The 26,113-nt window shown below is 47.2% G+C and overlaps 1 protein-coding gene across 2 annotated transcripts in view; it reads left to right on the forward strand.

The window, feature by feature from the left end:
* Nucleotides 1-1,863: 1,863 nt before the first annotated feature.
* Nucleotides 1,864-26,113, forward strand: part of WWC1 (WW and C2 domain containing 1) — a 66,803-nt gene continuing 42,553 nt past the window's right edge. Inside the window, exon 1 of one of the 2 annotated variants that reach the window (XM_048319810.1) lies at nucleotides 1,864-2,037. In XM_048319810.1, coding sequence (XP_048175767.1) covers nucleotides 1,919-2,037 — 119 coding nt within the window. In that variant the 5' untranslated portion in view covers nucleotides 1,864-1,918. Of the gene's footprint in view, nucleotides 2,038-22,298; nucleotides 22,322-26,113 lie in introns of those variants that run through there. The other variant, XM_048319811.1, reaches the window with a different exon arrangement.

Raw genomic sequence — 26,113 nt, forward strand, 5'->3', positions numbered from 1 at the left:
TCTGGCGTGGGCCCAGGACTCCCGGCGCTCCCGGTGTCTGCTCACTGGAGCGGCACTTCCCAGTGCTCCCAGTCTTCCCTGCCGAAAGAAACCACAAGCCTCACTTAGAGTTGTGGGCAGATACAGTGTTTATTCCTTTATTCTTCATTTATTATTAATTTAAAAGCCTTGTGTATAGTCCTGTTCATAAAAGCAACTTATTTAGTAGCCCACAGCAAGTTTGGCTTCAGATAAAATGGGGTTAAACCAGGCTATTTTCCAAATGCCTCACTTTCAGTTTTACTTGTCTTCATTTTCTTCCCTGCTAAACCACTCCATCAGCCAACTGCTACTACATTCTGCTTCGGCCTCCAGAGAATTAGCAGTCCTGACTCCCAGCAGGTTGTCAGAAAGCCTGAGAGAAAAAATCCCACAAAATCTGGCACAAAAATGAGATGTTATTTCTAATTGTCTTTTTCACTTTTACTTTTCCTCTCCAGCCCTTCGAGGCTGCCCTCTTCCCATCCTCCAGTTTCCTTTTCCACCCCTGTGCTTGGCAGGGATCCCTGCTCCATTCTGCTGTTTCAATAGCTGCAGCTCTACAAAACTCGCTTTCCCCCCACCCTCGGCAGTAGGAAAGCGGCGTTGGCTGGTGCTCACCAGGGAAAGTGCCACCTCACACAAAACTGCCCTCATGCCACGCTGGGCACGTCACCCGCCTCAGCTCACGGCCTCATCGCGTGCCACTGCATGAGCTCTTACTGTGGTATTTTGTCATGGGCTGTCTGTTCAAGCCTAAATGACTGAAATGTGGGGACAGAAGACTGTGCAGGGCACGTCCTCATAGCTGCATCCATACTGCACGGCAGCTGTGCCAGAGCCACGCTCAGGAAGCGACAGCGGCTGCTCAGGAAGGGTCCGTGCCCGCGGGGTGGGCACCATCACCCGCCCTGCGGCGTATGGCTGTACCTGGGGCTGTCTGCGCCACCCGAGCTACTTTCACAACCCAATGGCTTCCCCATGGTCCGAAGTGCATCCACGCTCCAGCTGCCACGAGCTTTCCCTCTGGAACCCACAAAAAGTCATCCCTGTCACCCCCATGGGCTGCTCCGATGGCTCGTGGCTCCCCGCCAGCCCCTGCGGGGAGCCCACCACGGCTGAGCCGGGCCACCCGAGGGCATTGCACCGGGAGCAGGGGCACCTCATGGCCCAGGGGCGCCCGAGTTGCTGCGCTCGTCCGTCTGATGCCAGCACCGGCACCCCACGGCCGTGTCCCCCAGGGCACCGAGTACCCCCGATCCGCTCCCTGCCACCCGCGCTGTGCCCTCGGTGCTTCCCCTCGGAGAGGCCGAGCAGGGCAGCGCTTATGGCGGCTGTGCCCGGCCCTGGGCCGGTGCTCCGGCCCCGCGGGGCCCCCGAACCCCAACACCGGCACCTTCCCGGGACCCGCGGGACCGCGCCCGGCCCCGCCGCCACGGGGCGCTCTGGGGCGCCCTCGGGACGCACCCGGGGCCCGGGGAGAGCGGCCGTGGGTGTGCCCGGGGGGCGTGACTCCGGGCGGGGACAGGCGGTGGGTGTGTCCGGGGCGCGGCTATGGGTGTGTCCGGAGGCGTGGCCGGGCCGTAGGCGGTGCTGCCGCGGGACCCGCGGTGCGGCCGCCGGCGGAGCAGGAAATGGAGGCGTGAGCGGGCGGAGCGGCCGGGGCTCCGCGCCCAGCGCTGATCGCGGGCTCGCCGCTGCCGCCGCCCTCCCGCACCGCCCCGGCCCGCCCCCGCCGCGGGGCCGGCATGTGAGGCTGCCCGGCGGCGGCGCCTCCCTGCGCGGCTGGGCCGGCGCGGCCCCCGCACCGCTGCGCGCCGCCCGCGGGAGGGGAGCCCCGGCGCGGCCCCCGGAGCGCAGCGCGGCGGTGCATGGGGCGGCGCGGCCGGCGGTGCGGACCATGCCGCGGAAGGAGCTGCCGCTGCCCGAGGGCTGGGAGGAGGCGCGGGACTACGACGGGAAGGTGTATTACATCGACCACGGCAGCCGCACCACCAGCTGGGTCGACCCCCGCGACAGGTGGGCGGCGGCGGGGCGGGGGCGGGCGGGGACCCCGCGGTCCCGGTGTGCGCGGAGAGCCCGGCCGGTACCTGCTGCCATCCCCCAGCTCCGCTCGGGCTCCGCGGCACGGGAGGGCAGGGCGGGACGGCGGTGGCGTTACCTGCGGGCCTGGCCGGGCAGTGGCGCCTGCCGGGCTGCACGGGAGGGGAGGGGAGGGGAGAGATGGAGGGGGCTCAGCGAGTTGTGTTATTGCAGTTGTGGTCTCTCTCCTTGGCCGGCCCCAGCCGTGCTGCGGACCCGCAGCGCACGCTGCTCCGCCGCTGCGGTCGGCGCGGCCATGCGGCCCTGGCGGGGCTGGGAGCCCGCCCGGGGCACGCCGGAGGAGCGGCGGTGGCTCGGAGCGGTGCGGAGGGACAAGGTGGGGTCGCAGAGGTGTCGGCGGGCCCTGCCCTGCATCGGGGCCCATCTCTGCGAGCAGCTGCGTGGCCTTATCGAGCTTGGCCATCGCGGAGGTCACTGACTTCAGGGTGTGTCTCTGATCGCCCCTCTTTGCCGCCTTCTTCCCTGCGGTATCCCCTTGCTCCTACTTGCTTTGAGTAGTTCTTTTCCTGCATCGCTCACTTTAAAAAAGTAAGATAAACAGAAAACAGGGTGCTGCTCAAGACGAGGTCGTTTTCCAAGCAACACTCTGTCCTAGCATGTTGTAGTTCCATGCTTGAGGCAGTCATGGTGAGCCAGAGCACGGGAGCTCTAACATGCAGGAAGCTCAATTACTGGATCACAGTTGAAATCAGAAGTTTTTAAATTTCTTGTTTAATGCTTTTTTAGCTGAAGTTGCCAGAAACAGGAACTGGAAAATCCATCCTAGTGAGTTGGAAATGCCAACCATCTGAACTATGCAGTTTGTCATTGATAAATTTCACACGCTTCCCCATCTGACAGTGAGTGTTTGCCTTGTTATGGGGCAGAAAGTGCGATTTCTGAATTTGTGTTCCTTTCTTCCCCTTGCTTCAGTGATCAGCTCCTTGAAGGGGCTTCCATTCTTGGTGGGATGTCAGGACTTTGCCTTTGCTCCGTTTGCTTAGATGGATTTTTCGTTAAGCATGGAAGTGAATGATTGTCCAGTTTTACAAGATTTCAAGGAGTGTTCTGCATTCCAGGAATAATCCTTGTGTGTACTATACACAAATGTAACCTGCTGCCAGCCAGGGAACTTGTCTTGGGGTTCAGTTTTAGGAATGTGGTTGAGAAGGGACAGTAACAGTTTTGTTCCAAGGTGTTTCTTTAACCTTCGTAAAAGCTGATGGAAGCTTAAATTAGGAATGCTTTCCTGGCATCCTTATTTTGTTCAGAGAATGAAGACATGTGAGAAATCTAATAGGCCTAATGCAGGCTTATAAAAATTCCTGTATGTCCTTGGTTAGTGATTCAAGAGTGACAGAAATGACTAAATGGGTGCCTTATTTAGCCGTGTGTGCTGAGCTGTCGCAGAATCATTACCTGCTCACCACTGATAGAGGAGAATAATCAAACACATACTGATAACTTCTATCACATGACACTTGTTGTACACATAAAAATACACTTGAATACACGTGGCCCTGACGAGCTTTGCATCTGAGTCATCTTCCAGTAGTGCTGCCAAGGAAACAGCCTGCATTGGACACTGCCCCTGAAGATCTGCAAGGTTTTGAAGATTTTATTGGCCCACAGTAGAACCACTATGTGACACAACACTTGCCCATCATCTGGTGGACCATGAGCTTTTATAGGTTGAAATTCTCCTTTGCTATACAGGAAAGAAGTTTCTCTTCCAAGTAATTACCACTTGCAGTGAAAAACAGGGGATGGGAGATTTCTGAGCAGCTCAGGTCATAAGATGTCTGCTCCGTGCAGGGGAGTGAACTTGGATTTACACACTGAGCACTGAACTTTATCACTGTATTTTAAGTTTAAATGTTTGAAAGCATAGCCTTTTACAAGTCGTATTTAATATTGCTGCAGCTGAGATGTTTGTTTGTGAATTTGCTATAGTGCTCTGGGTGCTGTGCTTACACATTCTGTCTGTAACCCAGCAAAAAGCAATAGATATTGGGTAACATGGCTGTAGAAATGCAAGTTTGAGGAATGTGGAGGAGATGTGTGTGTTAGGGCTCACTCTGAACCCAGTGTCAGTGGGGACCTTTGTAAATCTGATCAGTTTATTCAGCAGGTAGCAACTGGTAATGAAAGAACACAGGTTTTTAAACCTTCCCTAAATCTTTCATTCTAGCTTAATTTAGTGGAAATTAACATGAGCAGGGGGGATACATACCATCTAGCTTCAGGGCCTGGGCCATCCCATTGTTTGTGACAGCAGGTTCATAGTCCTGCTGAGGCTGGTTTAACAGGCTGCCAGGGAAGTAGACCTGGCTGTGGGATCTGCAGCAGGAAAGGGGAGGAAGGGGGTGAAAGCTGGGACCTCAGCTGGCCTTGGGCTGTAAAATCAAAAGCTGGGCTGGTGCTTTTCCACTCCAGTCCTGCTGATGGGCTGTTGGTGAGAGGGGCTGTTAGGCTTTGCTGGGAAGAGGTCGCTGGCACCTGGTGGCATCTCAGTGTCCTGTAGAGCTGACCTGAGCGATGCTCAGGTGCCTGGAATCTTGGTTGGAGCAACTGCATGTCAGAACACTTTTACCTCCTGCCTTTTAAGACTCAGGGCAGTCTTGGGAAACCTGTGGATGTTGGAGCATTTTGGGAAATCATCTAAGATTAAATAATCTGAAGAATTTTGTGATTTAACTGTTGCTGTCCCTGTGGTGTGGTGTAACAGAAAAGAATCAAGGTACTTCATATTACAGGAATTTCAGGTTAAAAAGCTCTAAGGCAATTCTTCTGAACAGGTGGGGGAAAAACCAAAACCCTGCTGTGTTTTCCCTTTTGAAAGAGGAAGCTCACATAGCTGACTTTTTTTTGTAGATCTGTTTGAAATTAGATAATTCAAGAATTGAGTACAGTGTGATGGGAAATCAAACCTTGTTGAGCTGGGGGAGAAAATTTGTCATTCTTAGTTTTAAAGCTAAGCACAGCCTTTCAGGTCTGCACCAGTACATACCAATTGGTAAATCATGCCAGAGAGCTGTCTCAGTTGCTTTCTTAACACGGAGGGTGCATCTGCTCTGGAAGCTGCTGTGCTGGTGGCCAAAGAGAAAATACCAGTGGTATCTCAAGACTTTAGCACCAGCTACTGCCTGTTCTTAAGCATCAGCATGAGCATCACTTGAAGAACAGAGTGCCCTGAGTGAGATTTCAGCTTTCATCAGAAGTGAGGATTAGAGATGGGAATCTCTGTTCCAGTGCTGTGCTGCCCTTGGGCTCTTTGCGCTAGGTTTAGGTGAACTTCTATTCTCCTTCAGACTGTAAGTAAGTATCCTCTTGTAAGAGGATAACATTTTTTACTTCTCCTTGCCATTCAACACAGAAACTTCAGGATGCACTGAAAATTTGGTGATGCCTGATAATGTCCCACTCTTGAATATTTGTGTTGTACTCTCCTACTGGCCTGATGGTGTAAGTGGCTTTTTCTAGGTTATTTTAAATGGAGCTGACTGAACTTCTCATTTCATTTCTATCACTGGACTCCTGCTGAGAATGAAAGCTATTGAAATAGGAGCAATTGTAGCTTAAATTTGGTGAAGTTACTAAACAGCATCAGATATTTTCAGTTTTGGGAGGCAGCAGTGCGTTAGCTGACAGCCCTTCATTTCTTTGAAGGCTCTTGTTGCTATAAAGGGCTGGGAGATTTTCGTTAAATGAAAGCCCAGATTCTGCATTTGGTACATAAATTCCCTTCCTACTCCACATGGAGGTTTTTCCAGTCTGCACCTCCAAAGCAGAGCTTTGGTGGAGAGATTTGCCAAGGTTGAGGGCCAATGCATGTGGCATCATGTGTATTTAAAATAGTTAGGACCACCTATTTACTCAGGAAGATTCAGCTTTGCTGAGCCCAAGGATTTTAGTGGAGAAAAGTCAGGTATATCATAGAGAGAGCACCATCATCTAGCCATGCCCTTCTAGGCTTTATGTGAAATGCTGCAGAGTATTGTCTCCTCTGCATTATTCTGATCTTTAAACTTTTCATCCCCAGTCTGCTCTGCACACTTGGTCTACAAACTGCCTTTATTAAAGATTTAGAAATGTGAGCATTGTGCTAAAATTTCCTATGTAACTGTCTACTCCTTGGATTACTTGCTTAAATGTAGAATAACTTTAATGACTGGAATAAAGCTGCTATAGCCAACTTAAATGTGAGAATCCTTCAAAATAAAAGGGCTGAAAGAAGGGAGGGCAATGAAAGGCAGCAGGAACAAAAGGCACTGTGCTCTTCTGTAGATGAAAATCAGTAAGCATAAGGAGAAGAGAGAAAAATTCTCCAAGATAGAAAAACCAGGGGAGAGAAATGCTCTTTCATCAGTGCCAACAGCATAGGTCATGCAGCTGAAGGCTGCTAGTTTGATGCCTGTTGTTGCCTTTCTTTGCTGATATCTAGCTAAGCACCCTGTCATATATATGTGAATCTGCTGCTTTCTCATGTTTGCATTCCCCAAAATAGCTGACTGCTTTATAAGGAGCAGGCAGCTCAGTGTGTGCCCATAGAAACTGCTGATGACCATTTTGCACAAGTACAGAAGTGAGTGACAAAAACTCAGTCTTCAAAGTCATCCAAATGCCATCCCTGGGAGCAGGTGTCCTAATGTGTAGGATTTGTGCTGTTCTTACTTTTTTCCATAGTCATTGGTTTATGTAGGTGCTAATATAGAGGGAGACAAGGACAGCAAGTAAGATTATTGTGATATTTGAAATTATTTTAATTTATTAGTACCAAGAGTTAGGTCAGGATGCACCTGCAGCTGGGAAAAGTGAGTTGGAGCTGAAATCCATCACATCGCTGCAGTTATAAAAAAACAGACTTTATTATTTTGGGGGGTTTTTTGGTTGACTTTTTTTCCCCTGAACTGCCCAGACAAGCCAGTTTAGGTTGTCTTGGATGCTTTGGAGACTACAGGGACTAGCTTCAGAGCCAGTGTGCATCCTCAGTTGTGTAAGCTCACCTCACACTGGGGAGGGAACTGGAAACAACAGGCGTGATGGTTTTTAACAAGGCCATCACTGCTAAACGTGTGGTATGCACACGTGTATAGAGACAGAGGATGTTGGTAATGGCTTTAGAATGACAAAAAGCATTATTTTATCTTCCCTGTGGAACATGAGAAAAAAAAAAGAGAAATGTGAGGCTTTGTTCAGCTCAGCAGCTTTTTAATGCATCTTGGGGAATTCTGATCTTAAAAGATCAGAAAGGCTTTTGAAGAAATCTTCATAAATCACATTGTTTAGAAATATGTAGGTTGAGCTTCATCTTCTGCTCTGGCAAGGTCATCTTGCTCACAAGTTCACTCCTTTAATTTAGCCTCAAAAACTGACAGCATGTGAAGTTAGTGACATTGCCAGTGACTGGAAACTTATTTGGCAATGGAATCAATATGTAGGTCATATATTTTCATATCAGAGTAGTTATCTTGATCTCCATCCAGTGGAATGGCAGGAAATTGGCCAGTAAATTCCAGAAGATGTGGTATGACAGGGGAGAGGTGGCTGCAGTGCTGGGCACCTGGGGCAGGTGCTTGGTGCTGTTGCTGTTGGGACACCTTAAGCTGCTGCTGCCAGGGTAAAACTCTGTATCAGTGCAGGGAATGAGGTCTGCAAGCTGGTCTGGCTGAAAAATGTCATTTTGCTGTCTTGGTTCATTTTACAGAAACAGTTGATCCAGGTTGTGCATACTTGTGCAGAAGATTGTGGTGGCACAGCTGGGGCTGAGCTGGGAGGCTTGGAGCAGTGGGAGTGGGGCTGGCTCTGGTGGCAACCCAGGAATGCTGCTGAGGGTGCACTTGTGAAACTGTCCCCAGGCACTTGACCTGGTCGGGCTCTCTGCCAGCCCAGCTGAGGAGGTGTTCCCAGGTGCTTAGCTCTGCCCCATGACTGCTGATCGAGTTTTACAGGAAGAATGGATTTTCACTTGCTGGAGCCTGTGTGAAACAAACAATGAGGCAGAGCATCTCCTAAAGATACTCTTCACAGGGCAGCTTCATAGCTAGCACAGTTATGGGAAGATGAGTTTGCAGCAAAATTTTCCATGTCTGAGTTTGATTTAAATTCCTTTGGATTGTGCCAGAAAATTTACTGGAAGACATGGGAAGATTTGCCCAAAGGAGTTTAATGAAATAACTTGTACGTAAAGAAGTGATGTTTGCTAGGTGGCTCAGGGGGGTCCTGTCACTGATTCACCACTCCACCTTTTGGGACTGGATCTAATCTCAGTTGCTGGAGGAGTCTATTAGTAAATGATTGCTGTTGTGTGCTCCTGGAGGTGGCTGCAGACTGCCAGGGCTGTCCTTGCTCTGTGCTCAGCATTCTGAGCAGCGTCACTGCCCCACAGCGTGTTCCTGCATGCGTCACGGGCACTGCTGAGCTCACGTCTGACACGAGGGAAATGTCCTGGGCTGGGCTTGACACTCGGTTGTGTTGTATGGGACACCTTCAGGTCTTTCTCAGGGAGAGACCATACAGCTGGCTTGGAAAAGCCTTGCTGATCTCTCTGTGCTGGGGCTGCCTGAACCTGGCAGCCTTGAGCGCTGCACCAGCAGGGCAAATGTTAGCTGGAATAATTAATCAATAAAGAGGGGTGGCAGCAGCTTGGCAGAGTCAGGTGGAGGTATGTAGACTAGTGCTACTGCCTACACCTGTAGGAGAGCTATGCAGATTGACCACTTCCTTGGAGAGAAGTACTTCTTATGCTGGCTGGTTGCCGTCCATGAGACCTGTTTAGTAAGGTTACGTGCTTTGCTTGTGGTAATGAGGACTTGGCTTTATTTGAGCAGTTTAAGCTCAGTTCTTGTTCACAGAGCCTAAGGTTACTGCTCCCTCCTCCCTTTAAAGCTACGTGCATAGATAATTGGCTGAACAAACAGTGGGCAAAACTGCTCCCTGCAGAAAAATAACTGCTTTTCACTGCCACTCATTCAGTGAAGTGGCATCTGGAAGACTCTCCAGATAGTCACAGGAGGTTTGGTGTGTAATAGGGAGATGCAAAGAAGCCAAATCCTACAGCTGTCAGTGTTCTCTGGTTTTTTCATGCTCTTGGATGGGTTCTCCTGGCTTGGTTTGTTCTCAGTTTGTGCTGATACTTACGGCTTCCACCCCAGCCACGATGTTCTGCAGCATAAGTACCCAACACATTTGAAAAACAGATGAATTGCTTTCTCAATCTCATAGAGGTGCTGTAGGGATTAATTAGTTCTCAAAAAGTGCTTTCTGGCTGAGATGTCAAACTGATATTTCAGGACTAATGGTATTGTTTAGTGAAACTGTTCAGTTCTCCTCAAATGCCTAATTACTATTTTAGAAGAATGTACTCTATGGAGGGAGCTTTATTGATTTAAAGCACGCAATAAACAGTATTGATTTGCAAAAGGCAGTCATTCATATCTGCTCTGTGCGGAGTTGAGATGTAAGGTGGTCACACAGCTACTTTGAACCGAAATGTAAGTGAAACTGTTGCTTAAATGACCCTGCAACATCTTGCAGATTTCTCATATGTGACTTTCAACTGCCTTAATAGCCTTGTACTCAGTACAAGGGCAGTCCCCTGCCAAGGAGAAGGCTCTCTGCTGTTTCATCCTTCACAACAGGATCCACATCCACAGGGAGGATGGCCTGCAGAGGAACACCGGTGGGTAAAATAACCTTCTGGACCCTTCAAGCAGCACAGGAAAATGTAGGTAACCCCAGAATTGTCCTGTGAAGCCGTACTGTGGATAATTTTGCTTGTGCTAGGCACAGCTTTGGATATCATGAGCCAGCTGAGCCTCTGCAGCTGCTAGAAGACATGCTGGTGGCATAGCTGCACAGGCCATCCCCTTGGCCATGCAGCCTCCAGACTATCCAGTGCATGAATCCCATGGGACATCCTTTGAGGGGCTCAGGCAGGCTGGCTCCATGGCTTGGCAGCAGAAACCTGTTACAGCACGGCACCTGACCCCTGAGTGAACAGGAGTCAGCTCCTGACATCTTCATCCTGGACACTTGCTCCATTGTTGGACTGTTTGAAACACTGAGTATATATTTGAGCTGCTTATCCAAATTATCTCAAAGGGGATTTGGGTGGGGATGATAATGGAGAGTATTTGGCTGTCACATGTGATGCAGCTCTGCAAATTATCCAGCCTGTTTCCTATGAGGTATCTCAGTCTGGTGGCCTGTCTTGGGTGGTGCTGGGTATTTTTAGAAAAAATTTTAAGACTTAAATTAGGATGACCTATACTGTATCTAATTCCAGGTGAGCTTTTCATACTGATTGTGTCTTTAAAAAAAAATAAATATTCTTAGCATGAATAATATTTGGTATTGCAGAGTTTTGGCATAGTTAAACTTGAAATTAAATCATCACTTTGAACAGGCTTTTTTGTTGGTGCATGGATGTGGTGATGCTCAGGTGTATTTGATTAGTGGTATGTTAACCCTGCAAAGAGTAAGGAGGTTAAACTCTCCTGTTCAGTATATTATTCAACATTGCTCAACATCTGGTCTCTCTCCCCTTCAGCTGTCAGTTGACCCACTTGTTTAGATTTTTCTGAAATTCCTTGAAGTCGTCTCCACATCCAGCTAACCTAAATAGCTTGTCAGCCAGCAAGGCAGTAAGCCAGGTTTGCTATTTGTCTCTTCTTATGTCACTGGTAAGAATTTCACACCACAAGGTCTAAGCATCAGAGTTAACACAAGTTATTGCCTCGATGGGACTGTTTAATTCTTGTACGGACACATGCATAGAAGGCTTTAGGCTGTTTGACAGCTAGTTCTCAAAATGGTTTTCAGTATTCTAGACCTAGGCCGATATGTCTGGCAAAGAGATCTCTTTGCAGTCCTCAGTGAGTATTATTCTGTCTTATTTTAAGCTGTGTGTGCAGGGAAGTGAAACGTCATGGCTGCTGCCATGTGCCATGGTTTTCTGTGGCACTAAAGTTTTGTAAGATATCTTAGACTTAACTTTTCTATGTTTTGCTTTTTAAATTTGGATGTGAAAACTCAGGTGAGTTGGTCTATAATTCTGAATAAAGGCAGATACACTGCCATCTGTTAATTACTCATAGACTGCTGTGTGGCAGCCATGGTGAGTTTCTCATACGACTGGCTTACTAATGTTTCAGTTTAGAAGGTATCTGCCATCATCTGCCTGATGCTAATGAAAGCATAACCTAAATGTGAAAACTTTCTTAAAACGCATCTTGTTTGCTTGTCTTGTATTCCTCGGGCAGTACTCCTCACTTCCTTTTTAAGATGTCTTTTTAGGAGGAGATTGTGTGGATGGAAGGGGAGAGGTGCATGGCAGGAGCCTGGTGTGGTCATTTGCAAAAGGGTTGCATGGATAAAAATCTTAGTTTGCAAAGACAAATTTGCAACTGGTCACACAGAGTCCTCCACTCAGGCTTGTTTTCACACATCTTTTGTAAATGCCACTCTTATCCCTAAAGCAAATGTTCTGTGTTGAATTTTCTCATCTTTATTCTCTATTTGTCCAGTAGTCTGTAGCTAATACCCCAGAGTGCTTCCTGGTTTCTTTTCTATCTGCTCCCCAGATGCAGGCTCCTGCAGGTTTGGATGGTAGCTCTGACAAGTTGTGTTGCATCTTCAGTAGCTTGGCCGGGCTGGGGCTCCTTTCCAGTGGGGTTTGAGTCAGGTGCTGTGGTTGTTCTTCCTTCCTGTTGGGAGAAGATCCCTCGACTGGTGGAGGAATACATGCCTGCAGCTGAGCACGCTGCAGTTCACAGCCTGGTCTAGACCTGCCTGTTTGGGGCTGGCAGGATTTGGTCTTGTGTCAGACAGTGTCCCATCGTGTGTCCGTGGCTGCTGTTAGAGGCCCAGGCAGCAAGATGGGCATGGAGACTGCTCTGGTTTTCTGAACAGAGCCAGGTGGCACCAGGTCCTTGAAAGAAGGTGGCATTTGGTGCAGTTGGCTCCTGCGTGTTGGGGTTTTGCCGTGGGTAGTAACAAAAATGAGAACAGCCCAAGTGGTTGTTCACACCCATAAACCTTCTGCTTGGAAATTGGCTTGTGGCACTTGCTTCTGATGGTGTGGCATGTTGGTAAGTGTTCCTTTGCAGTCAGATTTAATGCAGAACAGGTTTGCAGTGAAATAACCGAAGTTTAATGATTTTAACAATGCCCATTAAAGGCTTTATTGTTTGAATTACTTGTCTGGAGTAGTTGGGCAGCTGCGTGGCAACAACTCTCTGAATGACAGTACTGTCTCTTACCTCTTTTTGTTGAACACAGGCTGAAATGCTGTGTTGGTCCAGCTGCTTTGTGACCAGCCTAGATGCCTGTTCAAAGGTGTAGGAAATAATGGAGTTATGTCAGTATGAATTAGGGATTTCACAACAACGGTTTTATTATTTATGTTGTATTCTCCATCTTTATGGAGGGTTTATTCCCCCCTAGCTAGTGTCTTTGCAGTCAAAGGCAAGCTGTTGGCCTGTCATTTTATACCTCTATGCTCCCAGCTCTGGTGCACTCCTTTTTCCAGTGATTGTTTCTTCAACTTTTTCTCTCCCAAGCTGTATAACACTATTGCTTATTTCCCTTATGGCCATGTTTACAGGGTCTTTAAAGCCTTTTATAAGGAAGCACTTTGCCTGATGGGAGAAGGAGGTTTATGGGGAAAAAAAAAAAAAAAAGAGGCAAGAAATACGCTGTAGGTAATAGATTCCAAAAATGCAAATTTGTTTAAGCAACTTCTTAAAAAGAAGGGAGGGAGGAAAGAACTGAAGATTAAAACCTGTGTTTATATACATGTAGAAGCTGGAGGCAAAGCAATCCATTCATAAATATACAATAGGATTTATGTCACGGCGAGAAGTGCTACATGCATATTCATGTGTAATTTGCAAATCCTTTGGTGATTAAATACTTTACTCCAAGCTCAAGAACTAAATAACCTTCTTGTTGAAATGAGATGTCCAAAGGCTCTAATGCTTCTCCAGTGGAGGGGAAAGGCTGGGTGGTGTAATAGATCTGATACTTTAATTTTGACTCTATTAAAAGATTTTTGGTGTGCTTTGGGCTTTATTTTATTAGTATAATCAGGAAGTTTTGAACAAAGCATGAAGCAGAGAATTGCAAGAACTATTGTAAAGCCTGTCGTGGTAAGAAAAGCAAATAGGCTTAGGAACTTGTTAGAATGTTTTTCTCAACTGATTTTAATGTCAAATACCTTTATCTAAACTTTCATATCCCACAGGTAAGTAAAGAATCAAACTAGTAACAGCCAAAGTATATAGTTTCTAACATCATGAATGGGGAAAAATACTGCTGTAAATAACTGTTTCCTGCACCTTGTGTTGCAGCCGATGAGAGCTCAGGGACGGTGCTGTGTTCCTGGGTAGGGTGTGGTGATGCGACTGGTTTATCTTGCCTGTCAGTCATCGCACTAAATGATAGTCTGCAAATGGGATGGCAACTGCCAGGCATCCTGCTGAGCAAACAGAGCTCAGCCTGTGCCTCTAACACCACTGTGATAAGGTTGGGACTTGTGCGATTCTGTGCTCTGTGCCTGCCCTCACCTTCCTCGGGATCCGTACACAGCTGGAAGTGGCAGCCCCATGTCCCCTCTACAGCCACCAGCTGCTCTGCTTGTGCAGCAGAGTGGTGGCCACATAGCGCTGGACCTCTGTGGTGGCTGGTGTTTGTGTATTGCTTTGGGCAATCACTAATGAACCAGAGCTGTTCTCAGTTCTTAAAACTGGACCTAAGCCTGTTCAGTTCCATCTAGGTAAATTCCCTGTATACCCTTTGGGGGAAGCTGTGGTTTATTCTTGTATCTGGACCATCACAAAGTGTTTCTTGCTGTCCTCTCTTGGTGTTCCTGATGGCTCATTTTGGAATTGCTCCTTTTGGTAGCTTTATGAGCTCTTTATCCTTTGTGCCCAGTTTTGTGTTGGGAGACTATAAAGTACATCAATGCTGGATGGGAGAAGCCAGCAGAGTTCTTGTGTTCTTTCTTCCCCACTGAAGTTAGTCCCTCGTTGAAAATTGTGTTGTCTGATTTAGTTTTCCTGCTCCTGTTCTGTAACAGCCCACCTGCGGGATGCTTTGATTGAGCTGAACAAGAAGACAAAGCAATGCACTCAACTCACTAAGGACTGTATATGCATTTTTCTGGCTGGCACAAGTGTAGCAAATTGCCCTTTTAGTCCTGTTTACTTGTTTTTCTCATTCAGTCACAGGTAGTTTCTGCTCCTTGGTGATCAGAGAAGAGCCCTGGATCCCCTGTTGCTGTCTTGTGCTGTGATCAGGGGGCATGTGGCAGAGGCACTGTCCCTTCTGTGCCTGGGGGCTCTGCTGTACAAAGCTGTACTTCAGCTGATTTGAAATAGTGTTTCCAGGTAACTCTGAAAAGCTGTTGCTTTTACAATGAGCAGGGAGAATTTGTATCCTCTGCCATGTCAGAGCAGCAGTGTGTCTAAGCTGGTGGCCGGTCACATAAGGGTGTGAAGATGTAGCACTGAATACTTGAAGAACATGAATGGCTGTAGTTCTGTAGAAAGCACAAAACTGAGCTAAACAAACCCGGTTCTTCTTAAGCTAACTCCAGAGTTGGTGATTTCTTGGCTTCATAGGGTGAACACTTCACCCATCAAGCAGTTCAGATGCACACAGGGGAATGGCTGGTGTGAGGTGTGTGTTTCTGATTACTGTGACCAGATGTATGAGCTGGTTTTATTTCAGTATTTTTTCTTATATGTTGATGAGGAAAGCTAGAAGAGATAAAATTATTAACAAATCCCATGTTTTAAATGAGTGCTGTTCAGGTAGAGGCTGGGTGGGAGGTGAATTTGATTCCCCCGCCCTGTTTTAGTAGCCATAAGTGGTTGCCTCTGGATCGATCTCAGAAGGGTGCAGTGAACCATTGCTTACAGTACTGTAACCACTTGTAATTTTGCTGGTGAAAGAAGTAAAAATCTTTGCCCTAGAGGTTGGTTCTGGCTGTGGGATTGAGCACAAGCCCCACTGGCAGGGCTGGAGCAGTGAGGAGTGACTGAGCCATCCTGCTGTGGGAGGTGGCCATTCCTTTAGCCCAGGTGCCCATCTGACTCCTCACTTGAGTTTGCTGGCACGCAGAAAACTGCTCCCTCTCTTTCTGGACACAGTTTCTGCTGCTGCAGTAAGCTGGAACAGCCCAAGGACTCTCTGGCAGCAGCAGCATGTTGGGGTGGGAGTGACCTTCCTACCAAGCGTGGTTCCCCTGGAAAGTCATGGCTCACTCCTGAGCTGCTGTCAGTGCAGTTGTGCTGTGCTTGCCTGGCAGCACGGCTGGTGAGTGTGGGTTCAGCCAGGCAGCTGTGTCACTTGTAGTTTGTCTTTCAAAGCAGACAGCTTAAATATCAGATTGATGCTTTCTCAGTGCTGCACTGTGGGCTGTAATTCCATCTGCTGCGACACGATGAAGGTGACACCTGGAAAGGTATGTGCTGCTTTCTGGATGTCCTCCCTGTATCTTCTGCATTGCATGGAGGCACCATTTTACCTGCTTGTTGGCCTTGCTCAGCATGTGGTTGCTTGGGAGCCTAGCAAAACACTCAATATTTTCTCTGAAGTGCTGCTAGAATTTCAATGTCACATTTCATTCATCCTGAGCACTGCCGTTTCTGCAGTACCACCGCCCTTTGTCTTCACTGCTTTGGAACAGTAGAAGCATCTGTTTATGCCATTGATTTGGCAGTTATTAGAAGGACATTGAATAAAGGACATTATTAGTGAGAAGGAGGAGTGTTCAAATACCTCTGCCCTTAAGGTCTGTGTTTTTAATAGTTCTGCAGATTCATCACTGATTTTGGAACTTGATAGCAAGTTGGCTCTCTGGATCAGTCTCTAGATTAGATTAAAGTTACTAGACAAGGTAAGGGCAGTACTTCATCAGAGAATTTCAGCTTGGTCTTTGCAGGTGAGCTGAACTGTGGATAATGATTTATTTAGCTGAGCTGGTGGCAGCAAGTTAATATACACGTTGTGAATTCTGCATTGCCGGTGCAGATCAGCGTGTGGGCAGAAATGAATAAAAAGGGTAACATGGTGACACTGCTGAAAAAAAAAATTGCTGGCATGGGGGTTGCATTTCATTCAGGTGCTGATGGTAAAGCAGTACTGAGTTAAGCAGCAAATTTCAAACCTGTAAGCTCTCATGATGGCTTGCTTAATAGCAGGTGTACGGTACTGTAAGGCACAGTGTCAGATCCATTAACCACAGCTTTGACGTAAGGATGAAAATGAATAGCTGAGATATTTTAGGTAATTGCCTTGAGCAACAGTGATGGTTGTATTGGAGCAGCTTCAGTGAGTTATAAACAAGCTTCAGCTGAGGCCAGATCAAGCAACTGATGACTTGCACAGTGCCTGGTGTGGTTTGCCTGAAGAGCAGCACACATGGTGTGTGCAGGCTGTACTCCTGAATTCCTCGTTTTCTGTACCCACAGAGGAGTGGGTGTTCAGATAACACTTTCCACCTCCCCAGCTGCTTTAGTTTTACCTCAAGTGTCTTGCAACAAATACTGGTTTTGACTGAGGGAGACTGACTCATTCAGCTGCTTCTTATCCCTTGGCATATATAAAGGCTACAAAACCTGGTAGTGATGGAGAAAAAGTGTTACTGAGGGATCTTGGCAAGAAATACTACTTTACACTGTCTGAAAAAAAAAATCCCCAGCTTCTTCCTTTTTTCACTTCGATGGAAGAAGGGAAAGCACAACTGAGGTAAGCTGGACAGGAATGTCTTTCTAACAATGTGAGCTATAAAAAAATTGGATTATGCATAGAGAAGACTAGCTTTGAAGTAGCTTGTTTTGCAGAACCTTGCTTTCTAAATTTTAGGGGAAGGTGCTGGCGGCCTGGGGCATTCTAGGCCCCCAAGAAAATCTCAGGAATAAAATGTCTTGTGCCTTAAGGCACCTGCAGATCCTGCAACTTGTTTTCCAGGCTGCTTTACAAAGAGGGCTTTATTTTGTGGGGAGAGAATAGGTGTAGCTCACCATCTTCTTTTCCTGACTACATCCCATGCATTGAAAACTGAGAGAAGGAAAATACCTTGTTACAGATGAACAGGAGCTGGGGTTTGATATGGCACAACACAAAGAAATGTGATTTTCCTACTGTGCTAGGTTTGTGTGGCCTCTACAAGATTTTAAGATCTTATTTTGACCAACTTTTATTTTCCAAGACAAAGCTGAGGCTCTTACAGATTTGTGCCTTCTGCTGCTTCCCTCAACTTGCAGGGAAGAAAAGACATGTGAAAACGGAGGTGGTTTGGCTTCACTTGTTACAAAGCCCCAAAATAATATTCTGTGCCTTACGCACCAAATGTTTAAAATCCTATTTTGGAGTTCACATTAAATAATAGGCAGTATGGCAATACATAGAAGGTAAAAATGGAAAATCCAGTGCCAAATACATCCTTTTGAAAGTTAGCATAAGCTCTAGGTATGTGATTGCTTGGGATAGGGCTGTCCACAGGATGTAGCCATGATAAGTGGATGAAGCCAGTTGGGGTGGTTAGAGCTCCTTGGCATGTTATGCTGGATATTTAGCGATTTGGGAAGCTGAAGTGAAATCCTCAGCAGAAGAAATTCAAGAATTGCCAGAAACATCATATAATCCATGAAAAACATAGCTAATGCTCTCAGTTTTTGCATAAGAGGCACCTGGATGATTTGGCCACGTGCAGTGTGGAAGGGAGCCCTCATCTGAACTGAGACCTGGGGCCGCTGGGCACTTCACCTGGGGTGCTCCGAGGAGAGCTGCTGCCTTGCAGAGCAAAACTGGGCACCAGGAAATGAACTGGTGATGACTGAAGGGAGCAGGCATCTCTGGTGTGCTGCAGCATTCTCTGTCTGGCAAACACCTAGGACAGGGATCTCCATCTGGCATGGGCTCAGTCCTCAAGGAGTGGCTGCTGCCATAGGAACCACGGTCCCTCTGACCCTTCTGCCGGGATTAAACCCAGGACAACCCCATTGTGGGGCTCTGATGTCGAGCTCTTTGTCCTCACAACCCATCACCTGCACTGCTGCTGTGTCCTCTCTAACATCTATATTACAGCTTCAGAATATGGCTTAAACATTATGCTGCAGTCTGTTTCCAGATGCTCAGAGTGATAAAAAAGGCAGTAAAGATTTTACCCATCTTTGGGGAAGTGATATGTGCAACTGAGGGTCACGGCAGCCAGTCTGAGCCTTGCAGGGCTCAGCTTTGTATTCAGATGCGCTGGCCTGCGAGCTGCAGACATTCCAGATACTTGTGTTCATTTTGGCTGTATCCAGGCACGCACTCACAAAGAGCAAGATGCGTGCAGTGAAGTATAAATCCCGTCCTCTAATGACTCAAAGCACTGTTGTGTGCGCATACACGCTTAACAGATTGTATAATTAGCTGGCTTTGTAAGCTGGCAGCATGTGTGATTCTCCAGTAGCTCCCTAAAAATCCTGTGTGGCGTAGGGAGTGTATGCGGGTCCTTAAGCTTCTTGTATCCATGCAGTGATGAGTGCTGGGCATACGAGAGGGGGCTGCATCCTTTCTGCCCGGAGGAGAAGGGCTTCCCAGGCCCAGTGCCACCACCTCTGCCTTTCCCTGAGCCCTGGGCTGGCAGCGGCTCTTCCCCCTTGGCTGCTGATGCTGGGCTGGTTTGGCTGGCTGCTCTGGGGCTGTGGGGACAGGGGCTGTCCCAAAGGCAGTCCCCACGCAGTGCCCTTGAAGACAGGCTCAGCAGATCGTGCAGCCAAGTGCTTCAGTGTGCACAGCCTGAGCTACCACTAGAGCCCCTCTCCTGGCCCGTGAGTTTGATTAGGCATTGGCCCAGACTGGAACCTGGTTTTATTTGGAATACTTAATTCAGAAGTGTTAATCGTGGCGGTCACAAGGCTCACTGCAGAGCTCTCCCAGCCCTGCAGTACAGGGACAGAGGTGTTGCTGCCCCGGGAGCAGAGCGGGTGCCGGCGGAGGGAAGGGTGGGCTGTGCTGCCGCCAGGAATGCGACAGGTTGTGCCGGTGTCCGGGAGACGCCGAGGGTGGGAGCAGCACCGGGGCCCTGGGCTGCGTGCTTGGGATTTCATTGGAGCCGGGGAGGAGCGGGCAGGGGAGCGAACATGACCTTGAAAATCCTTATCGAGATGAAAAGGTGCAGTGAGGGAGCACATTCCTCCGCGCACAGCGCCCGGCCGGCCGGGCTGACAGCGAGCGCTGCGGCTGCACGGCCACGGCCCCGGCCACGGCGCCGGGAGATGCTTCCCCACAGCCCGGCTGTCCCCACAAGGGCTGCCGGGGGGCCCAGGCTGTGTGAATCGAAGGGATCGGCTTCTGGAGTTGACTGTTTCTGTGCATTTATAAGTAATAATGAGCCCGAAGGTGGTAGCAAGGCAAGTGCTGGCAGCCGGAGGAGGTGGGCCGCTTGAGAGGAGCAGGTTTAATTATGATTCTGTGGCAGGTGAACCTTATCTATGGGTTTGGAGCCCAGAAATCTGTTGAGCAGCCAGACAGCTCATCACAACCAGCAAGGGGGGTTGTGGTTTTCCCCGGTGCTGCTTCTGTTCCTGATGCTCCTCTGTCCTGGCACGCTGTCCACTGCTGAGTCCCCCTAACCCAACTGGGAATGCACCGGTCAGGACGGTCTGGATGCTGCTCTGCTCTACTGAACTGAAGCAGCTTGTGGGAGGGCTTGGAGGGTGCAGAGCTGCTGGTCTGGGAAGAGGAGCAAGGAAAAGCTGTGTAGGTTGTAAGGTGGGAGAGATGCTTTTTACAGAAGTAACAAACCATTAGCCTGGCTCAGTTGCAGATGTCTTTGTGCTGTGGATCCAACACAATTCTCCCTCTCTCCCCTGTGCTAGCACGTGTACTTGTACAGTCACATGCTAATTCAGGTTAAATAACTGCATCTCCTAGAAACTGATCCTTTTCTAAGATGCTTTTTGGGTGCTTCTAATCCTGAAGCATGTCCCAGGAAAGTGACACTGTACAGATAAAGCAATCCTTGCAGTGAAAAAAAGTAATCAACACTTACTACTATGAATATGTGCTGTAAAATGAAAAATGCTGCGTTCCTGAAGAAATCTAAGTATTGTTGCAGCTTGATTGTAACTGTGGCACTTCAGTTGCTGAGGCTGCGCTGCAGCTTTGGAAGCAGATACTTTAAATTCATTGGTTTGTGGTGGATTTTTTTTCCTCTTGACAAGGATAGAATAAAACCTGTCTTTCTCCATGGCTATAGGAACATACCCTTGTGTAATGTGTGTTTTTGTTGAAGAAATTCAGGCACTTACTGGTGTCTTCAATAATTCCTTTCTAAATGCTTAGCTTAGGGCATTTGCATAAAACATTATCTCACTTAAGAAATTCAGGGTTTTTTTTTTTTTTCAGTTTTAGAGGATCTAGGTGTGTACTAGGAATTTGGATGTGTATTAATGACCTTGGGACATTTGTTTCTAGGTCCTGTGGAATGGTGTGGCCTCAGCCCAAGGGAGGTGGAACTTGCCCCTGCTGACGGGGGCAGTCCCATTGCTTAGTACATGAAGACTCATTTCCCTGTCGAATGAGCTGAATCAGCTTGCTGAGGAGTGCAATGAGTAGTCTTGCCACCACCTCTGATGTTCCTGTGGAAATAGTATGTGTTCCTGTTGAGTGGCAGAGTTATCAGGGTTGGTACAGGCCATGTGCTGTATCTAGTGGGGTTACAGAGATTGTGCTGCGTGTCCAGAGCCTGCTTCTGAACAAAGCACAGGATGGTGTGAACACACGTTTTCTGTCAAAGCTGGTGGCCTTGCTGGCCAGCTTCTTCATTGCTCTGAGCTTCGTGCCGTGGCTTCAGCTTTTGTTTGCCACAATACTTGATTAAGACAAATCTGGTATCTCTGGCCTTTTTCTTTGGGGTTATCTGGCTTGTAAAGCTGGGATGAAATGCAACCTGTTTGTTGGGATTCACCTCCTTCACTTTTCAATGTGGAGCAGTTAGGATGGTGGTAGTGAAGCTGGTGTCTCTGCTGTCAGACAAGCCAGGAGCTTGACTGAGGCACGTAGCTACTACATATGTATGGAAGAAGGGGAGTACAGAGATAGGAAAAAGACACAAACAATCTGTGGGTTTAGCCACCTTCAGCAGGGTTACACTGGAAAGAGGAGGATTGTTCCTTTGGAAGGAAGGAGGGTCCTGTGCTCTTGGTCATAAACTAAAGTAAAATAGTAGCTAAATATTACTAATGAGACTATGTAAGGTGTGTCTCTGACACATATCTGGAGCATGAAGTGTGAGCAGCAGTGATGAAGTGATATGTATGCTGAGTCTTTGCTTACTGGAAAGAAATGCTGTCTGTTTTGAGCTGAGGAATAACTAAAAAACCAAATCCTCAGCTAGCTTGTGCCATTTCTGAGCTGGCAGAAGGACTGTTAAGTGGGCTTTAAACTACCCAAGATAGGTGGGAAAAGGGAATGCAAGAGAGCAAGTGGCATTATAACTTCCATGTTAACACAAGTTTGGTCTGTTGGCAAAGGATGTTCATAGTGATCATTAAAAATGAACGATGTTTGTAAGAGTAAATCAATCAAACTCACTTGGTGATGCAAATCTCACTTTTGCTGTCCTCAGATGCATGAGCAGCCTTCAATAGTTGTTGATTTGTATCGACTTCCTTGCAATGTGTGAAGTACTGAGCTATGTTTAGTGCTTTGCACAGTTCTCCTATGAGCACAGTTTGGCATGATTTTTTTTTTTGTGGCTTAACTACATGGTAAATCAAGGCTTTGTTACTTTGGATGAAAAAGATACTAAACCTATTAATTTTATACTCTTACCTTCTAACCCTACATCTCCTAAAGCTTTGTTCTCACAAGGTTGTTCTGGACATCTGTTCTTGTTCTGACATTTCTGTTCGTTTTTATACAGTATGGCTTTTCAGGGTCTGAGAACACATTGCCTCAACACTTACAGCAGCAGTAGCAGGTCGTAAAGCTCATATTGTGAATTCCAGGTGCTTCTGTGCTTCAGCAGTGCTGTATTCATGAGCTGAGGGCTGTGCAACCTGGGCTTTCTCTTTGGATCAGAAGTGAGTTGCCATACTTTCTTTTCCAAAGGCTCTCCTCAGTGCTAACTCACAAGGCTGAGTCTGTTGAAATAATTTTGGTTTGCCCCTCTTGCAGGAATGGCATGGATTACAGTCTGCAGGGCTGTGCTTATGCTCGGGTAAGTATTCTGTATCTTGAATTCACAGTTGCTTTTCAAGCAGAAGGATTTTTGTTCTTCTGTGTTCTCCACTGCTCTGATACCATCTTGACCAGGCATCTCCTCTGATTCTTGCAGGCAGCCAGAAATACTCCTGTTCATACCTGGTACTGCTGAGTTTCCAGTGGCATTGCAGGGGCCCTGTGAGTGCCCTGAGACCCCTTGGGGATGGTTCATGTGACTTGGTAGTTTCCTCTGTGCAGCAGGATTCTGCTCTATCTGGCCATGATTTCTGAGGTGGCAGGCTGATGTCAGATCAGAGCCTGTGATGTTTTCTGAACTAGGCATTGCATAAGAGCTGAGTGGCTACAGCTGATCTGACTTAGGGCAAGGAGCAGAAGATGCTCTGGTGATGCCCTGCTGCTTGCCTAGACTGTGTTCTGCAAGGGTGCAGACCAGAGAGCCTGTTTGGGATTGGGACCATCAAATAGCTGTATAACTCAGTCAGAACGTTTATAATGCAGAAAGAGCAAGCAGGCAGCCCTGCCAAAGCTGCTGTATGGATGAGCAATTAGCCCAGCGCTAGCAGGAGGTGAACCAGGGAGCAGCATGCAAACCATGTGCATGTAAAACAATCTCCTGTGCTTCGCTTGTCTTTTCCAAATAGGTTTCCATACTAGCAGTGCTTGTTTTCTGCACTGGGGAGATTAGATGAGTCTAGTGATGCCATCCTGGGGTTGTCTATTGTCACTTCAAATGTCATGTGAATAAAGGGCAAAGGAGCTGACAGTGTTGCAGGAGGCATTTGCTGTTCACGGATAGAACACACTGGTGAGAAGTACAGCAGCATGCTTTTCTTCTGAACGAGTTCAGTTTGTAATCACTGTACATGAAGTGTAAATTCAGTGTCTGATGAAGCCCAGTTGTGGAGTGAATCCCCAATCTGTTCCCCATCATCCCTGTCCCTATGGTCAGCCCAGTGCTCACTGCATTGCACGTGTTCCTGCATGCTGAGGTAGGGCAGTCGTTCCATACTTACCTCCTTGCTGAGATCTCAAATATTTATCTTTTTCTGACAGTAGCTATTGGTTCCCTGCTCTAGGAGCTGTACTGTGGGGGGAGTTTGTCCTATACACCTCCTTATCTTGAGGCATCTTGCCAATATAAACTGCTGCCACCCACACTAGGCAGCCTTTCAGGGAAGCAGGAATGCAGGCTGTGAGAGCAGAGATGAGCCTTCCCATTCATAATCTCCCAAATATGTCAAGGAACTAGTCTGACTGCTCTGGATGCTTGGTAGGCAATTTACCCCATACTCTGAAGTGACCAGTCCCCTTATTCAAGAACAGTTGAGCTTCCAAGTGAAGAGCAAGCTGACTTATTTTTAGTTAGTCTACTCAGGCTGTGCAGGTGACAAGGCTGCTTCTCATCCTAGAAGATCTGAAAGCAAACTTAAAAACCAATTTCAGCTACTTAAAATTAAAGATGTTTGAATTATTTGCATGGTTAAATTCCAACTCTTGCATGTTTTTTATTCAGTAGTGTTGTACTGTTCTCATCAAGTTGTACCTCACTCTTTTATATATTTTCTGCTTAATTGGTTCAGGAAAGCATGCAGGATATAGGGGCTGGCAGGCAAGTTAATGTTGTGAGAAGCCTCATCTCCCATTTCCTGACTTTTTAACCTTGAACTATCCCAGGAATTTTTGTATTTGAGTGATTAAGAAGGTATGACTGACCTCCTGCTTGCAGAACCGGTTTGTTAATCACTGGGAATGATCTAAAATCTTCGAGTGGTTTTTGATAGCCTTCTCCTTGCAAATAACTTAGTTGTTCTTTGCTTCCAGAGGTAAATGATCTGTACTGAAAAGAAATACACAGGCAAACAGACTGTCAGTGTGTGCAAAGTAGAGCTTGTGAACGTGCAAGCCTTTTCAGATGTGGATAGAACAAACAAGCAGCTGACTGTACTGGTGTTTTAGGCATACTTTTTGTGCCTGATGGGGTCATAAACTGTGTGTATTATATAGCTTAATGCTTCTGTGAATCTATTTGACTAATAGAAATGTATTGCTATTAAAGGTATAAATGCATTTGTGTTCAGAATACCTGAAATACAGACTGGTGCCTGACTTTCAGGTGTCTTTGGTGTCTCCTGATTTCTTTTGTGGAGAATCTACTTGGGCAGTATGTGACTAATTTCAGTATAAAAGAAGAATTTGGGTGTTACCTGCTCATGTGAAAGCAGTAGAGGGTCTAATTGGCAAATTACACACAGCTCAAGATCACCTTAATGAGGTACAGAGGTTACCCTCAGGGCCTGGCCAAAGAACATCATTGAGTTCTTGAGTGTCAATAAAAATGTTTAAAATTATGATAGCTTGGAAAATGAGCTCTGAAGATAGATGTTGTACCTGCGTATCCTAGAGGTGGCCGAATGCATGAAGCATCAGGGGTCAGGAGGAAATACAAGATGAAAGAGCTCTTCAGGAGGCTGAGAAGATGCTCAATAACCACGGCAACGAAGGCAACCACTTCTGAAAAGCAAACAGCTCTGCAGTTTGAGTAGATGTGTTGTTTATTTTAAGCCATTTCTCTTGGTAATATTTATGTTGAAGTTCAAGCAAATTTGTTTGGTTTATACTTACTGCCTCAAATACGCTGTTTTTCTCAGACTTGACCCCATTTTACCGTAAGAGTGTAATTCCGTTCCCTGTTACCCTTTATTCACAGCAAGACCAGGACCACACACTGGCAGTCACTGAAATGACTTGTGTTTGAGGCAACTATAAGTTCAAGGTGACTGGGCCTTTGTGTGGGTCTTGGCATAATGTCTGCCTTCCAAAACTTTGAAATATCATATTTGATCGCTCATTAGACTCCTTGGAGTATACTTTTGAAATTTGTGATCACTTCTTAGAAGCTTCTCCTTGTTACCTGGCAAGCACATTCCTGTTCATGGTTCCCCTCTGCTGATGGTGGTCCTGAATTGGGCTTTTCTGCTCCTCTGGGTGTAGAGGTCTCCCCCTCCAACTCCCCTGCAGTTGGTGAGGTTTTGGTGCAACTGAGGTGTCACTTGGCCTGGAGCTGCATGCTGTGTCACTGCTGAGGATCCTGGCTGTTAGGGGTGAGCTGTTCCCATCGCCTCTTGCCTAAACTGCCATTGGAGTGGGAATCCAAGGGAGCATTTCGTCATGCACAGGTGTGTGGAGATGGGGGGAGAAAAGCTTTGCCAGCAAGATCATAGAACAGGGCCTCTTCATGGCCACACCCCCAGCCTCCAAAGGCAATCCTCCCTGCAGCGAGAGAAGATGCTCCCAGGGAAAATAGTTACTATAGTGATGAATAGCCCGGTGTGTTTGAGGGCTGGATCACCAAGTTGAGTAATAAATGTGTAGGAGTCTATTTTTAAAAGCTTTGTGAGGAGGAGATTGCAGACAAATTTTCTAGGACTACAGCAAAGTGATAGGTTTTTCTGTGCTAAAGTTTAAAAATAATCATCGTCTGTCTTGAGAATGGGATGACCTCATTAAAAACAAAGAAGCTTGTATGTCATCATGTGGAGCCTCCTGGCAGGGATTCTTGCAGCAGTCTTCTGAGTTCCAGTAGCAGCTCTGCTGGAAGTTTGAGTTCCTCAAAACTCCTTATCTACAGCTACCCCAGTGTCACAGCTGGACCTGAGGTGCCTTTAGCTCATTTCCTATCCTGGTCTGTGCAGCACATCCTGATACATAATGAGCACTGAGTTTTATTCAAACAAGAAATGAAGAAACGCTGTGTAAAGAAAAAATAAAATTGAAACATAGAAGCCAT

Source organism: Corvus hawaiiensis, chromosome 15 (assembly GCF_020740725.1).
Source record: "Corvus hawaiiensis isolate bCorHaw1 chromosome 15, bCorHaw1.pri.cur, whole genome shotgun sequence".
In the NCBI taxonomy this organism is placed as follows: domain Eukaryota; kingdom Metazoa; phylum Chordata; class Aves; order Passeriformes; family Corvidae; genus Corvus; species Corvus hawaiiensis.